The 14,958-nt window shown below is 46.1% G+C and overlaps 1 protein-coding gene across 5 annotated transcripts in view; it reads left to right on the top strand.

Moving 5' to 3' along the window:
- The first annotated feature begins 6,434 nt into the window (after nucleotides 1–6,434).
- Nucleotides 6,435–14,958, top strand: part of MAST4 (microtubule associated serine/threonine kinase family member 4) — a 524,552-nt gene continuing 516,028 nt past the window's right edge. For all 5 annotated transcript variants that reach the window (XM_053913123.2, XM_053913118.2, XM_053913119.2 and 2 more), the window contains exon 1: nucleotides 6,435–7,060. In XM_053913123.2, the coding sequence (XP_053769098.1) occupies nucleotides 6,713–7,060 (348 nt within the window). In that variant the 5' untranslated portion in view covers nucleotides 6,435–6,712. The remainder of the gene's footprint in view (nucleotides 7,061–14,958) is intronic.

Raw genomic sequence — 14,958 nt, 5'->3', positions numbered from 1 at the left:
TTGTGCTTTCTTATGACTGGCGTAAGGTTATGCATTTTTATCAAGAATACCACAGAATGACATCTTTTGTTTTGTGTTGGTAAGTTTCATGGAGAGAATACTTCTACGCAAATCCCTTCTCTTCTGCTCACTAATTTGAGCATACATTTTTGGGTCTTGTCTGCAACAGTTATTCCTTTAATGTTTGCCTTATAGTTATTCTCTATTTCCCTCTTTCTTTCTACATTTATGAATTAGAATTAATTGTGAGGGAGAGCTGGCTCTGCTTCTCTCTTTACTTTATTTGTTTATTTTTTTAATAAATGTCCTCACCCAAGGACATTTTTCCCCCTGCTTTTGTGTGTGTGTGTGTGTGTGTGTGTGTGTGTGTGTGAGAGAGAGAGAGAGAGAGAGAGAGAGAGAGAGAGAGAGAGAACAGAGTAAGAGAAAGGTCAATGAGAGAAGGGAACAATGGTCAGTTGCCTCCCGTATGTGCCCTGAGCCAGATAAAACCCACAACGTAGGTTTGGGTCTTGTCTGCAACAGCTGCATACATGGATCAGTATGTGCCCTGACCAGAACTGAACTGGCAACCTTGCCGTCTACGGGATGACACTCCAACCAACCGAGCCACGCCAGTCAGGGCTCCATATCCTTCTTCATTTCAGTACCTATATGAGTTTGGACTCGCGGACATTTATTTCATTCTGTGGTTGAAAATCCAACACTGTCATGATTTCTTTTGTGGCTCAGACTGCTCTAGCTCTGGTCTGTGGGAGCTCTGGCCTGTGTTCTTCTGACAAGGTCCTATCTTCTTTGGAGAATATTCTTAATATGTGACACCAGGAGTTGTTCCAGGCTCATCTCTGCCCTGACCCTAAAACCAACCCCTTCCCAGCTGGGAGACTTGTTAAATCCTGTGTCAAGGCCCCAGCACACACCAGTTAAGTCAGAAGATCTGGGGATCGAACACCAGTGTATCTTAAAGTTCACCAGGGAATCCCAATGCACAGCCATGTTTGAGAACTAAACTAGAGCAGTGCTTTGCTGACTTTAACGTGGCTGCGATGTTCCTGGGAATTTTGTGAAGGTTCTTAGTAGAGTAGGTGTGGGGTGAGGACTGAGATTCTGCATTTCTGAGAAGCTCTTAGGTCCGGTTCCTGGCAAACCTCGCTTTGAGGGGTAAGGGACTAGAAGACTATTTCCTCAAGTACAAAATACTGTAAAAATACCCTAAGGATTACAAACTGGCTGATGCCTGGGGAAAGAGTCACTACTCGCTAGGTTACTATTCGTTATCATTTCATTTTCTAATTAGTTGGGGTTCGTGGTGAAAGGGACTACTTGTCATGCAGTCTAAACAGAGTCAAGGGGATGCTCTAAGAGCTGAAAATGGAAAAGGAAACCACTTGACTCTGAAGAATAAAAATGAGTAAAAGTGTTTGCTTGTCTTCTGTTTCCTAAACAGGCAAAGAGTGCTGAATAAATCTTTTCGAAAAATGAAGAGCGATAATAAAAGAACATTTCAGGCTGAAAGCATAACAACGGCAACAAAAATCCCAGATGTGAATATCCATCTTATCCATCTTGGGAGACAAATACAAAAGAGTGGAGTCTTCTGTGGGAAATAGGTCACCGTTTTGGACTTTGTTTAAACAGAATCCTCGAGGGAACGTTATCTTCTGCTCTTTTTGTGTATTAGTTCAGTTTTTCCAGCTGTTTTCAGCACACACACATGCCTGTCCAGCTGCTAAGCTGCGCTGGTCTCCCCAAGGTGGTTCTCCAGGAGAATAAGAACAAAGAGGTCCAGAGAGACACAAACTACAGTCAGCCAAGCTCATTCTAGTCCCCTTCTACAGAGCCAGGCACATTCACCTCATAAAATTGCTCTTTCCTTTCCAAATTAGGATCATCTTCAGTAATCCTCAGGAGTTAATACGATGATACTTACTATGGTGCTTAGAAAACACTGGTTCCCAAACCTTTGGGTGGGGCCAGGGAAGCAGCACCTCATCTTCCCCTGCTTGCATCCTGGTGATGCGATGTAGGGTTCCCCGTCCAGAACTTCTAGAAATGTTGATCTAAGACATCAGATCAGCAGCAGCCTCCCCTTTGCAGGCTTATTTTAATTTGTTCACATAGCTTAGTTTCCCATTCTTCTCAACCTTCAGGTCAAACAAAGACTCCAACAGCTGCAAATCACATTATTACTGTTCCTCCCCTGTCCTTTTAAATCATCATTTAAAAATTCTTCTACTTTTCTTCTGGAACTGTGTACTGTAACCCTTCCTTTCCTGGAGCCTCAGACAAATAAAAGCTTGAGAGGCTGTGCGGGCTTTTCCTGCTGGCCGATAGTCAGGAATGGCCCTGGTCTGGTGGAGCTACACCCGTGGGTCTAAGTCAGAAACCCCAATCTAGGCTGCCTCAAGGGCCCCCTTTTTATCAGCATTAACTTTGTCTCGAAATTGTACTTTATTGGTCGAGGAGCTGCAGGCAAATCCATCATTAATAATTAAAATAAAGAACCTACCAAAGATGAATAATAGCATCAGCTTCATAAATCAAGGTAATATATTAAGGATTTTTAATGTATTAAAGAGGAACATATTTACTTGTAATTTTGCAACAATGTTTTGAGATTTGATGTTCTAATTTTATATATGGAAGACAGAAAGACAATTGATTTCAGTTTAATTAATTCCCAAACCTAATCCTTGGGAGAAAGGTCATGACCCTGAAAATAAACGAAGTGTGACGACTTGTCTTCCAACACCCTCCACCCCTCAGGGATGGAGCCCCACCCTCCCATGGGGCCCCGCCCACTCTGGCAGAGACCACAGAGGCTCCCAGAGGCGACGTCTCCCATTGCACAGGAGAACAGCACAGAAAACTGAGGCAAGTGGTCCCCAAACGCAATGAATACGTTCTCAGTGCCCAGGAGTGCTTGTCCGTGAACCAAGCAATTGGGAGTGAGTCCAAAAGAAAGTCTGGGCCTGATTACCTTGGAGCAGGCCGACCTTGTCCTTCCTTGTCTGTGGGCTAATCTGGCTCTGTCATGTGAAGCTCCACTATCAGCTTCCCAGGAGTTATGACTCAGGCGTTTTTATTGTTCTGGTTTTTGCCTACAGTGACACTGTAGGGGGGAAAACATGATTTTATACCCATTTCTTGTCCCAGAGTCTCCAACATGAGGGATGTTTACGAGAAGTTCTGTTGGAGGGATGCTTGCCAGACCACAGAGAAAGATGTTTATAATTTAATTACAGTAATAAGATAAGGAAGGGGAACTATAGGATTTAGAGAAATAAAAACTGATTCCGATATAGCGGGTTGGTCAGGCCCCAGCGTTTGTCCATAGGTGTATAATCGGGATACCTTTGGGGACCATCCTGATCTTCTGATCATCTGTATAAGAGTCATGCTTTGCGCTTGTCCAGTTCTGGTCCGGAAACTCTCTGCCTGAACCATAGTCGTAGTTTCCTCATGGCTCAGCTGTGGCGATGAGCAAGTGCATCACTTTCGCCCGTGTCAAAGTGGAGTGTGACATCCATTTAGCTGATTATAACTAGCAGTTTTATTTTCCATAAAATATAACAAAAATGTTAGACTGCAACGCTTATAGGAAGGTTAGTAAGTATTGTTTCATGAAATTTCATTTGTATTTGTACATATCTGTCATAAAGTACAATGTAATTATGTTGCTTATTTGGAGATAAGGTTTAAAAAGTTTGAGAAATACTGATCTGGTACTTGACTTTGGTCTGTAGGGGTTAAGAGCATGAACGCTGGAGCCTAACTGTTCAAGTTTTAGTCTTGGCCCCACCGCTTGACAGCTGCGTGACTTTGGAAAATTACTCAAATTCTCTGAGCCACAGTTGCCACACATTTCTCATGTGTGATATGAGAATAATAATAGTTGCTAACTCATAAGGTTGATATGAGGGTTAAGAAAATTAACACTTGTTTAGTGTTTAAAATCTTGCCTGGCACATAGTAAGTGCCTTATAAATTTTTTGTGGGGAATAAAAAATCTGTTCCATAAGTATTATTTTATACCCTTTTACATAATAAATCAAGACAATGAAGTCCCTGCCCTGTGGATCTTTGTAATCTAATATGCATTTGTACTCATAAAAGTTGTCTGTCATGAGTGGCATTATAATGGAATGTTTTAGAAAGAGAGCCCCTGAACAAGAAGAGTGCCAGCTGGTTCAAACCACAGTCCACCACTCACTCGCTGTGTGACCTTTGGCAAGTTATTTGGCCTTGCAGGTCCTCAGTTTCTTAATCTATAAGGTGGGGCTAACAGACTGTCTCTCATAAGGTTGTTATGAAGATTAAATGAGACTATCCATAGACACGCTTAGGACTCAAGCAATAATAGCTATTATCATTCTTCCTGTTAGAATTCAGATCATGTCGTTGCCTACTATTTCTTGATGTACTGAGAAGCAACCTCTCCTCCACTTTCATGTGAATGGCTTGCTTAAGTGGTCATTTCACTTCAGCTGTGGTGAATCAACCACATAGGGGCTCAGATAAAGACCAATACACCTGACTCGAAAGGCAATTGTGAAGCCCAGGGCTGGACTCCGACTGTCCCACTGTGATCTCTCTTTAGCCTTGCTCTCACAACTTATCCAAGTCACTAGAATTGTCCTTTTGCCTCAGCAGGTCTCACAGCCCCGCCGCTAATTCTGAAGTGTCACAATGCAAGCCTGACAGCCTGAGTCCATTTTTCAGTATGGCTGCTTATGGCAGTGGGGTCACATCATCTTTCCTTCCCCTTCATCTCAGGGGAGGAAACTGTTCAGGACAAAGCTTGCTGTCTAATATGATGAAGCGTTTTGTATGATGTATCGCTTTTAAATACTGTGATAGCATAAAAGGGCTCATTAGCTGAAGGGGCTTTCAACTCGTGTTCTTCAGTTCTTAAGGACCTTTGGGAAAACTGTTCTGACAAAGAGAAATGTAAGATCCTTGAAGATTCCTAAGCTTGAGGACCTGGTGACTGTTTTTCTGTAACTCTCTCCTCTTCTGCATGGCACATTGTTCCTGAAGCACTACCTCAGCTTTTAAAAATTAATAATCGAGCTCTATTATGCAGCATCAATCTCTGGCTTGACCAGAAGCTCCTCAAGGGCAGGGAACCGGCCTTATTCATCTTTGTATCCCCTGCAAGCACCTGGCACACATCTTCATCAATGTCTGTGGTACCCAAGCTGTTTGAATTCATAACCCAGGTCACACTGCCAGAGCTCGGAACAGCACTAGGGCTGAAAGCAAGTGAGGAATCATTTATTTCACACTGCTGAGCTGATTGCGGGCCTCTGAGTAATTCAAGTGACCCCATCACCCTGAAGGCTACTTTCTCCAGCTCCAAGAAGGGCCTGCAAGTGATTCTATTGGTGCCTTGGTGAAAGTTTTTTCTCCCGGTTCTGAGAGGCAAGGAAAACGAAGCACTTGGTCCTGCATCTTGCTGATTTACAACCCGGGGCTAGGAGAAAGTAAACTGGAAATGGGAACTTTTCCCATTCTCTGCTTAGCTGATGTGGAGAGACGGGCACCGGGAGGCCACAGAGCCGTTTCTCATTCGGCTTTGTCTAGTGTTGGCATAGTGCTGGGTGTATTCTTGGTCCTAATCAAATATAGGAGCATAATTGGTTATTTTCCTCCCTTTCAAAAGGTAGAAGTCTTTGACTTAACTTTTTAGTTTATGCACAGAAATAAAGATTGAAAAATGTCCTTTTGAATACTCTCCGGGTGTGTAAGCCAGACAGTCTGCTAAAGCTTTATATATAGCTGCTCTAATTCTGCCCACAGACAGGCAAGGATTAATGCCTCCCTTTCCAGTTGAGGAAACTGAGGCCCAAGGAGCTTAAATAAAAAATCCTGGATTGGACATCAGCTCTGATTGGATCCACTCCCTATACCATGAAATTTCCCCCTTTCACCTCCAGCAAGCTGGTGGTGCGTGTGTGTGCATGAATATGTGTGCTTTTCCGCAACAAAGCCCTGTTATTTCTCCTTCTGGTCAGTTTCCTCGATTTCACTTTTTCTAAACAAAGTCCAGTTCTTCAAGGTCTCACCGCCTCCTCAGCCATCCCCCGGAGGCGTTCCAAGGACCTCCAGCCACTCTTCCGCTAAGTTTGGAGTCCCAGCCTTGGCTCGTATTCCGGGTTCCAGTCCCAGCCCCCAGGAGGCCGGCGCTTCGCTCAGGTCATCCCGACCCCTGCGCTCCTTGGGGGACTTAGCGCTCCCGCCGGACCCTGAAGCCCGCGCCTCCGCCCCGCCTCCCCTACCTGACGCCCGTGCGGCCCGGGGCGCCGCAGCCTCCGCCCACCGGCGCGCCCGCCCTGCCATTGGCTTCCCCGGCTGCCCGTCTCCTCCTCTGGCCCCGCTGGGTCCCGTAGGCAGGTTTTGCCGGAGAAGCCGCAGTCGCGGCGGCTCGGGCGCAGCGCGGGAGGACCGTGGATAGCAGAGCTCGGACCCTAGCTGGCATGTCCCCGCGCGCGGGAGCCCCTATCAACCCGTGGACCCGGGCGGCTGCTAACTTGGCGGCGGGCTGCGGCGACCGTGTCGTGGCCATGTAGTCGCCGGCGGGGCTCCCCGCAGCCCGGGAGCGACAGCGACAGCGAGTCGGAGCCGAAAAGCCCGCGGCTTTCCCTGGAGGCGCTGAGCGCACGCCGCGCCCCCGCCGCCCCTCGGGTTGCACTTTGGGCCCGAGAGGGAAATGGGGGAGAAAGTTTCGGAGGCGCCGGAGCCGGTGCCCTGCGGCTGCAGCAGCCACGGTGCGCGGACTCCTGTCCCTGCGGGGACTGCCGCGTCCTCGCAGGGCGCTTCCTCCGCCGAGTCCTCCTCGGGCTCAGAAACTCTGTCGGAGGAAGGGGAGCCCGGCGGCTTCTCCCGCCAGCAGCAGCCGCCGCCGCCGGGCGGCGCCCTGGGCACCCGGCCGCCCGCCGCGTGGGCTCCCACACGCGTGGTGCTGGAGCTTGGAGTCTCTGCGCCGCCGCCCCCCGGAGGACCCGCGCCACCCGAGCCCCGGGGCAGCGGCGCGTCCCAGGACGAGCAGGACGAGGAGGTGGGCACCGCTTTCCCCCACCTCGGCCCCTCCGGACCCCGGCTGCCTGGCGAACCCTGTTCTCGACCCTGCACGAGGACGGTGGGCAGGGCTCACTGGGGCATGGAGATGGGGAGGGACCCCAGGTACTCTGTCCCGAGCCGGGGTAATGACAGGAACCTCCCTGTGGGTCAGACCCCGTGGCTGTCACCTCCGTGTGTGTGTGCGTCCATGTGCTGCCTGATAGCATGCTTTTGAAATGTCAAAGCAGCAAACTCTTTACTGCCTGTATTTGCTACGGAGGGTCCGAATGGTTGTGATCTGGACGCCTGGCCTGTCTCCACGACAGATCTTATTCTCCAAAGTGGGCGTGGCTTCCCCTCGAAGCTCTGGGGTCAAAGGAGAGTATGGTGATGGGGTGGGTGTGAGAGGGAGAGGTGGTGTGTTGGAGTTCGGGGACGGGTGGAGTCGTCCCTGCGGAGTTGTACCGCGGGGGTTTTAGTGGCGCCAGTCGCCGGGGATCGCCCGCGGGTGGTTTGGGCTGGTCCCCGAATCGGCCCTCCAGCAGAGGACTCCCGGCTGTGGGCCTGCTGCGCTGAAGAGCGCGCCTGGAGCTGCCATTCAGACTTGTTTCAGGTGCCCAGATGCGCGCCGCTCCCCAAACTGAATAGGGCCACCTTCTTTCGGGAACTGTGCGCATCCTAGTTTCCTGGAAGGATATTCGTCCAAAACTTGTGGGTCGCATCCTGAGATATTGGGCAGGTGACTTTGGTGCCCTCTGCCTGCTTTCTCTGGTCTGTTTTTCTGCCTTTGGAGGACGGTTCAGGAAGTACAAGGTTCTTCATGTCTTTAAGATTGTTTGCTTTGGAGGTTTCTTGTGGGGAAGTCTTCTTGATTTGGCAGGGCCATAAATAAAACATTACCCTAACACAGCCTCCTTGCGAAGTTAATTCCTCTGTGCCAGAGTGGTATTTTCCTTCTCTCCGATGGGATTAGCTGTAGTAAATATCGTTTTTTCCTCAGAAGATGCGAGCTGAGGCGGTGACCCTGACAGCAGCCCCAGCCTGGAGGCAAAAACTCGATCTAGCGCTATGCGCTATGTGAGGAGTCAAGGCCCAGCCTGGTGGAGATGGCCTAGTCTCTGGCGATAACAACGAGCCATTTCTTAATTCCCCTGGAGGAGTGCAAAGATCCTGGACAGGTGTCTGGAGACCTACTTTCTAGAACTGTCTCTCCTCCTGAGTTGTGAGATGTTGGGTGGATTTTTTCATTCCCCTGAAGTTCAGTTCAATAACTTGACCAACGAACTTCAAGGTAAAAATCATCGGTACACACACACTTCTCCATATTCTGATCAGGAGTTTAGTTTGGATCCGAAGTTCAGATTGAGTCTAGGGACTGGATGCCAGGAGTTGATTGAACTAAGTGCCACAGCAGCCACAGAGCACCTGACCAAACCATGGGTTCCTCATGGTTGCATCTCGTTTTGAAGATGCCAGGCATGTGTCTTCACATTACATTTGTTTACCCTGCAACACCAGCCTCAGTGTTCAGAGATGAGCTCACTTATCACTGGGCAGCTGGGGTTGTGCCTTAACTTACTGATTTATCTCTAGATTCTAATTTACTGTTGTCATTTGTAGAGAAGATGATATATAGAGTTAGTTGCGGTATGTTTTCTGTGTAGCTAGGAGGGTGCTCCTTGGTGTATGACATGGTGTTGCAGATACTATGCTGAGGAAGTTGGGAACTTGCTCACTTTTGATCTGGATTCTGTTGCTGATTTATTGCCTGGCCTCGGGGTGACTGTTTTATTTTCTTGGAAGTGAGTATGATGATAGCTTATTTCAAAGGCAAGGCGGGGAGGATGGGTTGATTGAAACATGTTTTGGAAAGTGGAATGACTAAATGACATTGGTCAGTATTTGTGAATCTCAGAACTGGATGCAAACTGATACACTCTTGCAATTTATGGTATAACTTAACCTGTAGCTGAGATGCTGGAAACTGTCCAGGAATGGAAATCTTGACTTGCTCTGAGAATTCTAAAGTGAAAAACCAAGTGCTTTTTCCTTTCTCAGAAGTAGAGGTGTGGTAGTCTTGGTGAAGGGGGTCGAAGTCCCATGCACAGTTTCTGGTTTGTACACTGGTGATGGTATGATGCAGTGGTTCTTAACCTTTTGAGATGGGCACGGGTTGTGGGCCTTTCGAGAACCTAATGAAAGCTCTCCGCCCTCTGTTCAGAAAACACACCCAATTATGAATACTTTCCAGATGGTTCAGTCAGCAGCTCCAGGTTGCAAACACTCAGTTCAGTGGGAGCACCTGAATTTGGGTCCTGGCTCTACCACCTTAACTAGATGTGGGACTATGCACCGTTCCACTAATATAAGCCCAGGTTTTTCACCTCTTGAATGGGAATACTAGCAAGAGTTGTTAGACGTTTTATATGTACCATCTAATTTAATCCTAGCACAAGAGCTAACATATAGCATTGAGTGCTAAGCCAATATTAATTTTTCAATTTCATTTGTGATAAAAAGTTTGTGAACTGGAAGTATAAGCCTGGGCTGGCTTATTTTGTTTAAGCATAATTAATCTGCTACATAATTTCAGAGAACCCGAGGCTGTCTATTCAGTTTATTTCCATTTTATTAGTATAAGGGGAGAAAGAGTTTTTATTTGTCTTAGGTTGTATTATATAGCAAGGTACTGTTAGTGTACTGTTATATAGCAAGTCACTGAGTATAAAGCATTAAAAGGCTTAAGTACAACCCATAAAATGGAAAGAGGTTCATTTAGATTTTAAAATTGTTGTGTGTAACCTTGGAAATTGTTTTTCCAAAGTTATTTTTATAGTAATTTATTGCACGCATTTTTGTAAAGCAGCAAAATTTATTTTAGTGTATTAGTGCAGTGCTAATTTTTTGACAACCTTGTTAAATTCTGTTTTCAAAATACCTACTAATGTCAACAGTGTTTGAACTATTTCATATTTTATCTTACTGTCAATATTTGTGTAAATTTACAAAGTCTTGCAGACTTCAGTCCATCCCTTAAGCTTCTGGTGCTTAAAAACAATATGAGCAAACCTCGGAGATTTTACGGGGTCAGTTCCAGATCACCACAATAAAGCCAAGTATGGAAATAAAGCGAGTGGTCATCTTTTTGTTGGGGGAGGGTCTTCCCTTCAATTCGTAAAAAATGCAACATCTGTGAAGCGCAATAAAGCAAGGCCAAATAAGAGGAGGTACGCCTGAGTTTATGCCATGGCCGAGATTGTAGTTTAGGTGCCAAACACACCGAGAGTTGGAGGTGGCACGAGACTTTTTGTTTGAGTAAACTGTCTGACTTGAACACGGCTTCCTGACACCTGTGGATTTGGGGTGAATGGGTGTTGAGGGGGAGTGGGCTGCGTTTCTGACAGTTACGACAATCTAGATTGAACTCCTGTTCCTCTGACGACATTGCTGAGGGATTTTTTTGTTCCGTAAATTAACCCATTCATTATAGACTAGCAATGTTTTACATTGTGGAGCCTCTACTTTTAGGCAGTCTGCCCCGTCCCTTCCCAAAGAACCTCGTGATGACTCTAATAAAGCCTTGGTGCCCTTCGCTGCGTGTCAGCGAGCTCCTAAGGGCGGGAAGTTTGTCTCTGCATGTCCAGCACAGGGCCTCTAATATGCTAGTGGGGGCCCGGTAGTAAATATACAACGAACGGTTGAGGAAAAAATGACATCTTTGAAAATAGTTGCACATTCGATTGAAGGGTGACTGTGTGTGTATTTATTTGTTTTGTTGGTTGTGATTTATGCTTAAACTTCTAGATCTCTTATCAAAAAATCCTCAGTGATCAGAGTGAAAATATTATGGACAGTTTTTCCAGGTAAGTTTTGAGCACAGTCAAAACCCTGAGGATCCTCTCAGAACACCTGTGAAGGGACTTGTGCGTTCACTTCTCTTTACATTGTGTATTTGAACTTGAAATTTTCAGGGACTCTTAGAAGGGCAGGAAAAAAAAGGCTTAGTAGTTAAAAGGATTTTCAACTCAATATAAAGCATCTCCTTTATCCTCTGCTACACTGAAGGATTTACTTTATTGGCCTAAGTTGGGAAACAGTTTCCCTGATTAACAATAGGCACGATTACGGGACGCTCTTTAACTGTTCTATTAAGAGCAGTTTGAGGACTGCCTTTAGTGTCGCGTTGGATGTGTGTGGGTCCCGCACGTGATAGTGAAGCAGCAGATGAATTTCTCCTGTTCATTGGGTAAGAGAATAAATAGCAAAAAGCAACCATGAATCCAGTAAAGGTTTTCATTAGATTTGTATTTCATTAATCACAGTGGCTACATACTTGGAAAAACTAGTAGTGCATAAATCTTGGCTTATGTGTTATTTAGTCTGCTTTTTGACTCACTGCTTCTGTAATTACAGCGGGTTCAGAAAATCAGCCCGTGTGTTGAGGTATATAGAGTCCTGGGCATGGAGGGCACGAGGGTAGGCAAGACAGATAGTTTGACCTCATGAAACTTCCAGTGTAGTGGAAGTGATAGTCACTAAGCTCATGGTAATTAATTAATTAAGTAAGTAATTGGCTTCAAAGGCTGTGAGGGAGTGTGTGCCTGTGCTGTGTAACTCATTCAGTCTGGGAGGAACCGCCTCACGGATGAAGGTGATGTTTGAGCTGAAACCTAAAGGGTGAGTAGGTGTTACTTGGGAGAAGGGGAGAGAGGATCAATGCAGGTAGCAGGAGAGGATGGTGGGTCTGGAGGAATCTATCTGTCTGGCCTAGAGGAGAGGAGAGCGTGGCATCAGGTGATGCTTGAAGGAGAAGCAGCAGTTGGTTAAACAGAAACTATTGGAGCTTATTCTGAGAGCATGGGAGCCACTGAAGGGTTTGAAGCAAGGCAGTGCCGTCATCGGATTTGTATTTTGGGAAGGCCAGGCAGCGCACAGCCCGCCTGCTGGGAACTGCTGGTGCAGCTTGTTCCAATGTTCCGGGGGTGGAACGGATAACCTGAGAAGATGGCATCCGACTAAATGGTGTGTAGAGGGAACAGGGGCGCCTTCCTGCTGGCTCAGGCATTCCAGGCAAACACATGAAATATCAGAAGGAAAAGAATTTAGGTCTCTTCAAGAGAATTTCTTAGTGTGAACATTAATTCTACTTTTCATTGTCACATTGCTTTAAGCCCACTATTTTCTTGAAGGAAAAGCTTCATTAACATAAATGGACTTGAGAAGAGGGCCTTGCAAGCACTCATTTTCATAGTAAATTGCTGGGAAACATTTACCTGAGGCGAATGCGAGGGGAAATTGCCTGAGATGGTGTGAGAGTCTCCGGGGACCGGCAGGGTGGTGTGTGTGAGCTAGCACACGTTACCAGAATCTCGCTTGTGGGCTCGGATTTTCCTAGAGAAAGAAGGGTCAGTGCAAAGAACCAAGGTTTTGGCCCCTCCTTCCTCTGGCCTGAGGTATTCTAGGAAGTGTCAAATATTTGTATTTTGCCAGTGTTTTGGAGCCAGTGACAAAGGCTGTCCATCCCGCAGACTTACCGGATGCTTTGTAAGAGTCCAGGTGTGAGGAAGGGTGTGGAATCACTGCCAAGTGTGGTGAGCAGGACACATAGTAGGAAGGATGCTGCTTGGAAATTTCTCACCATGAGAAGGGTCCATAACCAGGTGGCCAGGCATTAGAGAAAACTGAGTGGGGTGTGTGTGCATGCGTGTACACACACATGTGTATCTTAGAAGGGGTGATTGTACTTTTTAGATGAAAGACACCCCATGCCATTTATAATCACATTCTCACGTTCTGCAGTGTTGCTGGGAAGGGCTTGTACTCCTGCCTCTTTGGCCCTTCAGAGCCAGCAGCCAGTGCTTCCCTGCTCTGGGAAACACTGGGCCCCGTAGTGCCTAAGGGTACGGACTGATGACCTTGGTTCAGCCGTGTGCAGGTCGTGTGACTTTGGAAAGGTTATTAATACTGAGACTGTTGCCTCATGTAAAATGGGCATGCCGATATTTATTACAGGGGGTGGTTAGGAGAACGAGTGGAATTTCCTATTGTTACTGCGTGTGGAAATGCTGGTTTCTGCAGAGTGCCAGTGCCATAGCCGGGAATAACAGAAGCCTAGAGGCCCCTTCCCTGATGCACTATTGCCACCAGCGTGTTTTGTTGGCAGTCCTGGTCGGCCCTTTCATTCCTGAGTAGGTAGAGATGTAGCATAGTTGCCACTTTTAATTTCACGGACAGAGCATTCTTATGATGTACTAACAGCAAAGTTTTATGGTATATGGCTCATTAACCCTTCTATTAAGACACTATTTCTCTTTTGCTCATGGAACCTGCTCTTAGTGATCATTTATTAAATAATATTCTAAAAAAACTCTATGAACATGTGAATTATTAGCGACACCATGAAAATTACTCAGAAGGCAGCATGTCAGCCAGGTGGAGAGGCTGGAGAGATGACCATGCACTTCACTTAAGCTTCCTAGGTAATGATTTAGGGGCTGAGAAGGGAGTAACGAGGAAATTCAGTGATTTTTATGGGAGCCAGCTTTGGTTCACATAAGCATCTCAGGGGGGTGGTGGGAGGGGGCTGGCTACCCTAACCTCGCAGAGGGGATATCTGTTAGAAATGCACTAGATCATAAAAATGCAAGAACTCACGCATGTAAATTGCCCATCAAAATTCTGTTTTGTTCCTTTGGGACAATGTAAACAATTCACGTTTTAAAGCAAAAATGCAAATCACCAGGAGTACTTTTGACAGAGCGCCAGTGCTGGTACTGTGACCGCAGTTCATTTCCCGTCTGCCAACCCTGTGCTCTGCCCTGTTCAGGTGGACATCGACACACCTCTGCATCGTTTAGTTCAGCGATTCTTGTTCTCTTTTATGTCTCCGATATTTTGTCTAGTGTTGTATCTGGCAATGTTATTTGGGGGCAAAGCATAACCAAAATATGATTAAGCAGAAATCTGTGCAGCAGCTGCTGTGTACTTGTTTCTTTCTCTCTCTTTGCCCTTCTCTCTTAGTGTTCCCTCACCTGGTTCAGACTTCCTGGAAGGATTGGACAGTAGTCCCCTGTGCTTCCAGGGTTGGAGAGAAACCCCTTTCCTAAACGTGAAATGTGCGTTCAGGACCGTGGTCAGCGGTACGCATGCAAAAGCTAACATTTAAGTGTATGGAACTTGTGTGAAATTTCTGGTGGCTCCTCCAACTTCTAAAGAAAGCTTCACTACTTATTTAAATGTTTTGCATTCATAATAAGATACATGTGTCTGTGAAACAGCTTATAAACTTGTACCCTAGGCCTGTACTCCTTTGCTAGCCCATCAATTTTCCTCTTGGACACAGTCGATATAATTTTGATTATGGTACTTACTTCCGCTGAACCTTGCAGCCTAAATGCTTTGTACTGAGACTGGGGTAAGGGAAGGTGGGGAGGAGGCCGGCAGTACTGACTTTTCTTAACAAATTTTATAGGCTATCATGCAGAAAATGAAAATTTAATTTTAATGTTCTTTATTTTGTGATTTTGCAGTATTCGTAGTAGATGATAGCAAGCTCACAGGTGTTTTGTCTTCTGCTTTAGAACTTGGTCAGCTGCTTTTTTAAACAATCTGAGAAGTTAGGTATGTAGTTCAATCCTGGCAACTTTGTACCTTTCTATGTTTGTTTTAAAAATAATAGCATCATTTCTCAGGCTTCTGGTGTTAACATTTATCTTTTCAGGTATTTCTTTATGTGGAGATGCTCACACCTTCAATAGTACAGGAAGGGCCCAGGGCCTCGTCAGTGGTAGGGAAATAAAGTAAAATTGGGTTAGAATGGGTGTTTAAAATCTTACGTCACTGTATTCTGTCTTTGAGACATAGTCACAGAAATTACAAATTTAAAGTTGCTTCTTA

The sequence above is a fragment of the Desmodus rotundus genome, chromosome 1 (genome assembly GCF_022682495.2).
Source record: "Desmodus rotundus isolate HL8 chromosome 1, HLdesRot8A.1, whole genome shotgun sequence".
Taxonomy (NCBI): domain Eukaryota; kingdom Metazoa; phylum Chordata; class Mammalia; order Chiroptera; family Phyllostomidae; genus Desmodus; species Desmodus rotundus.
This window is presented reverse-complemented; position numbering and strand designations above follow the sequence as displayed.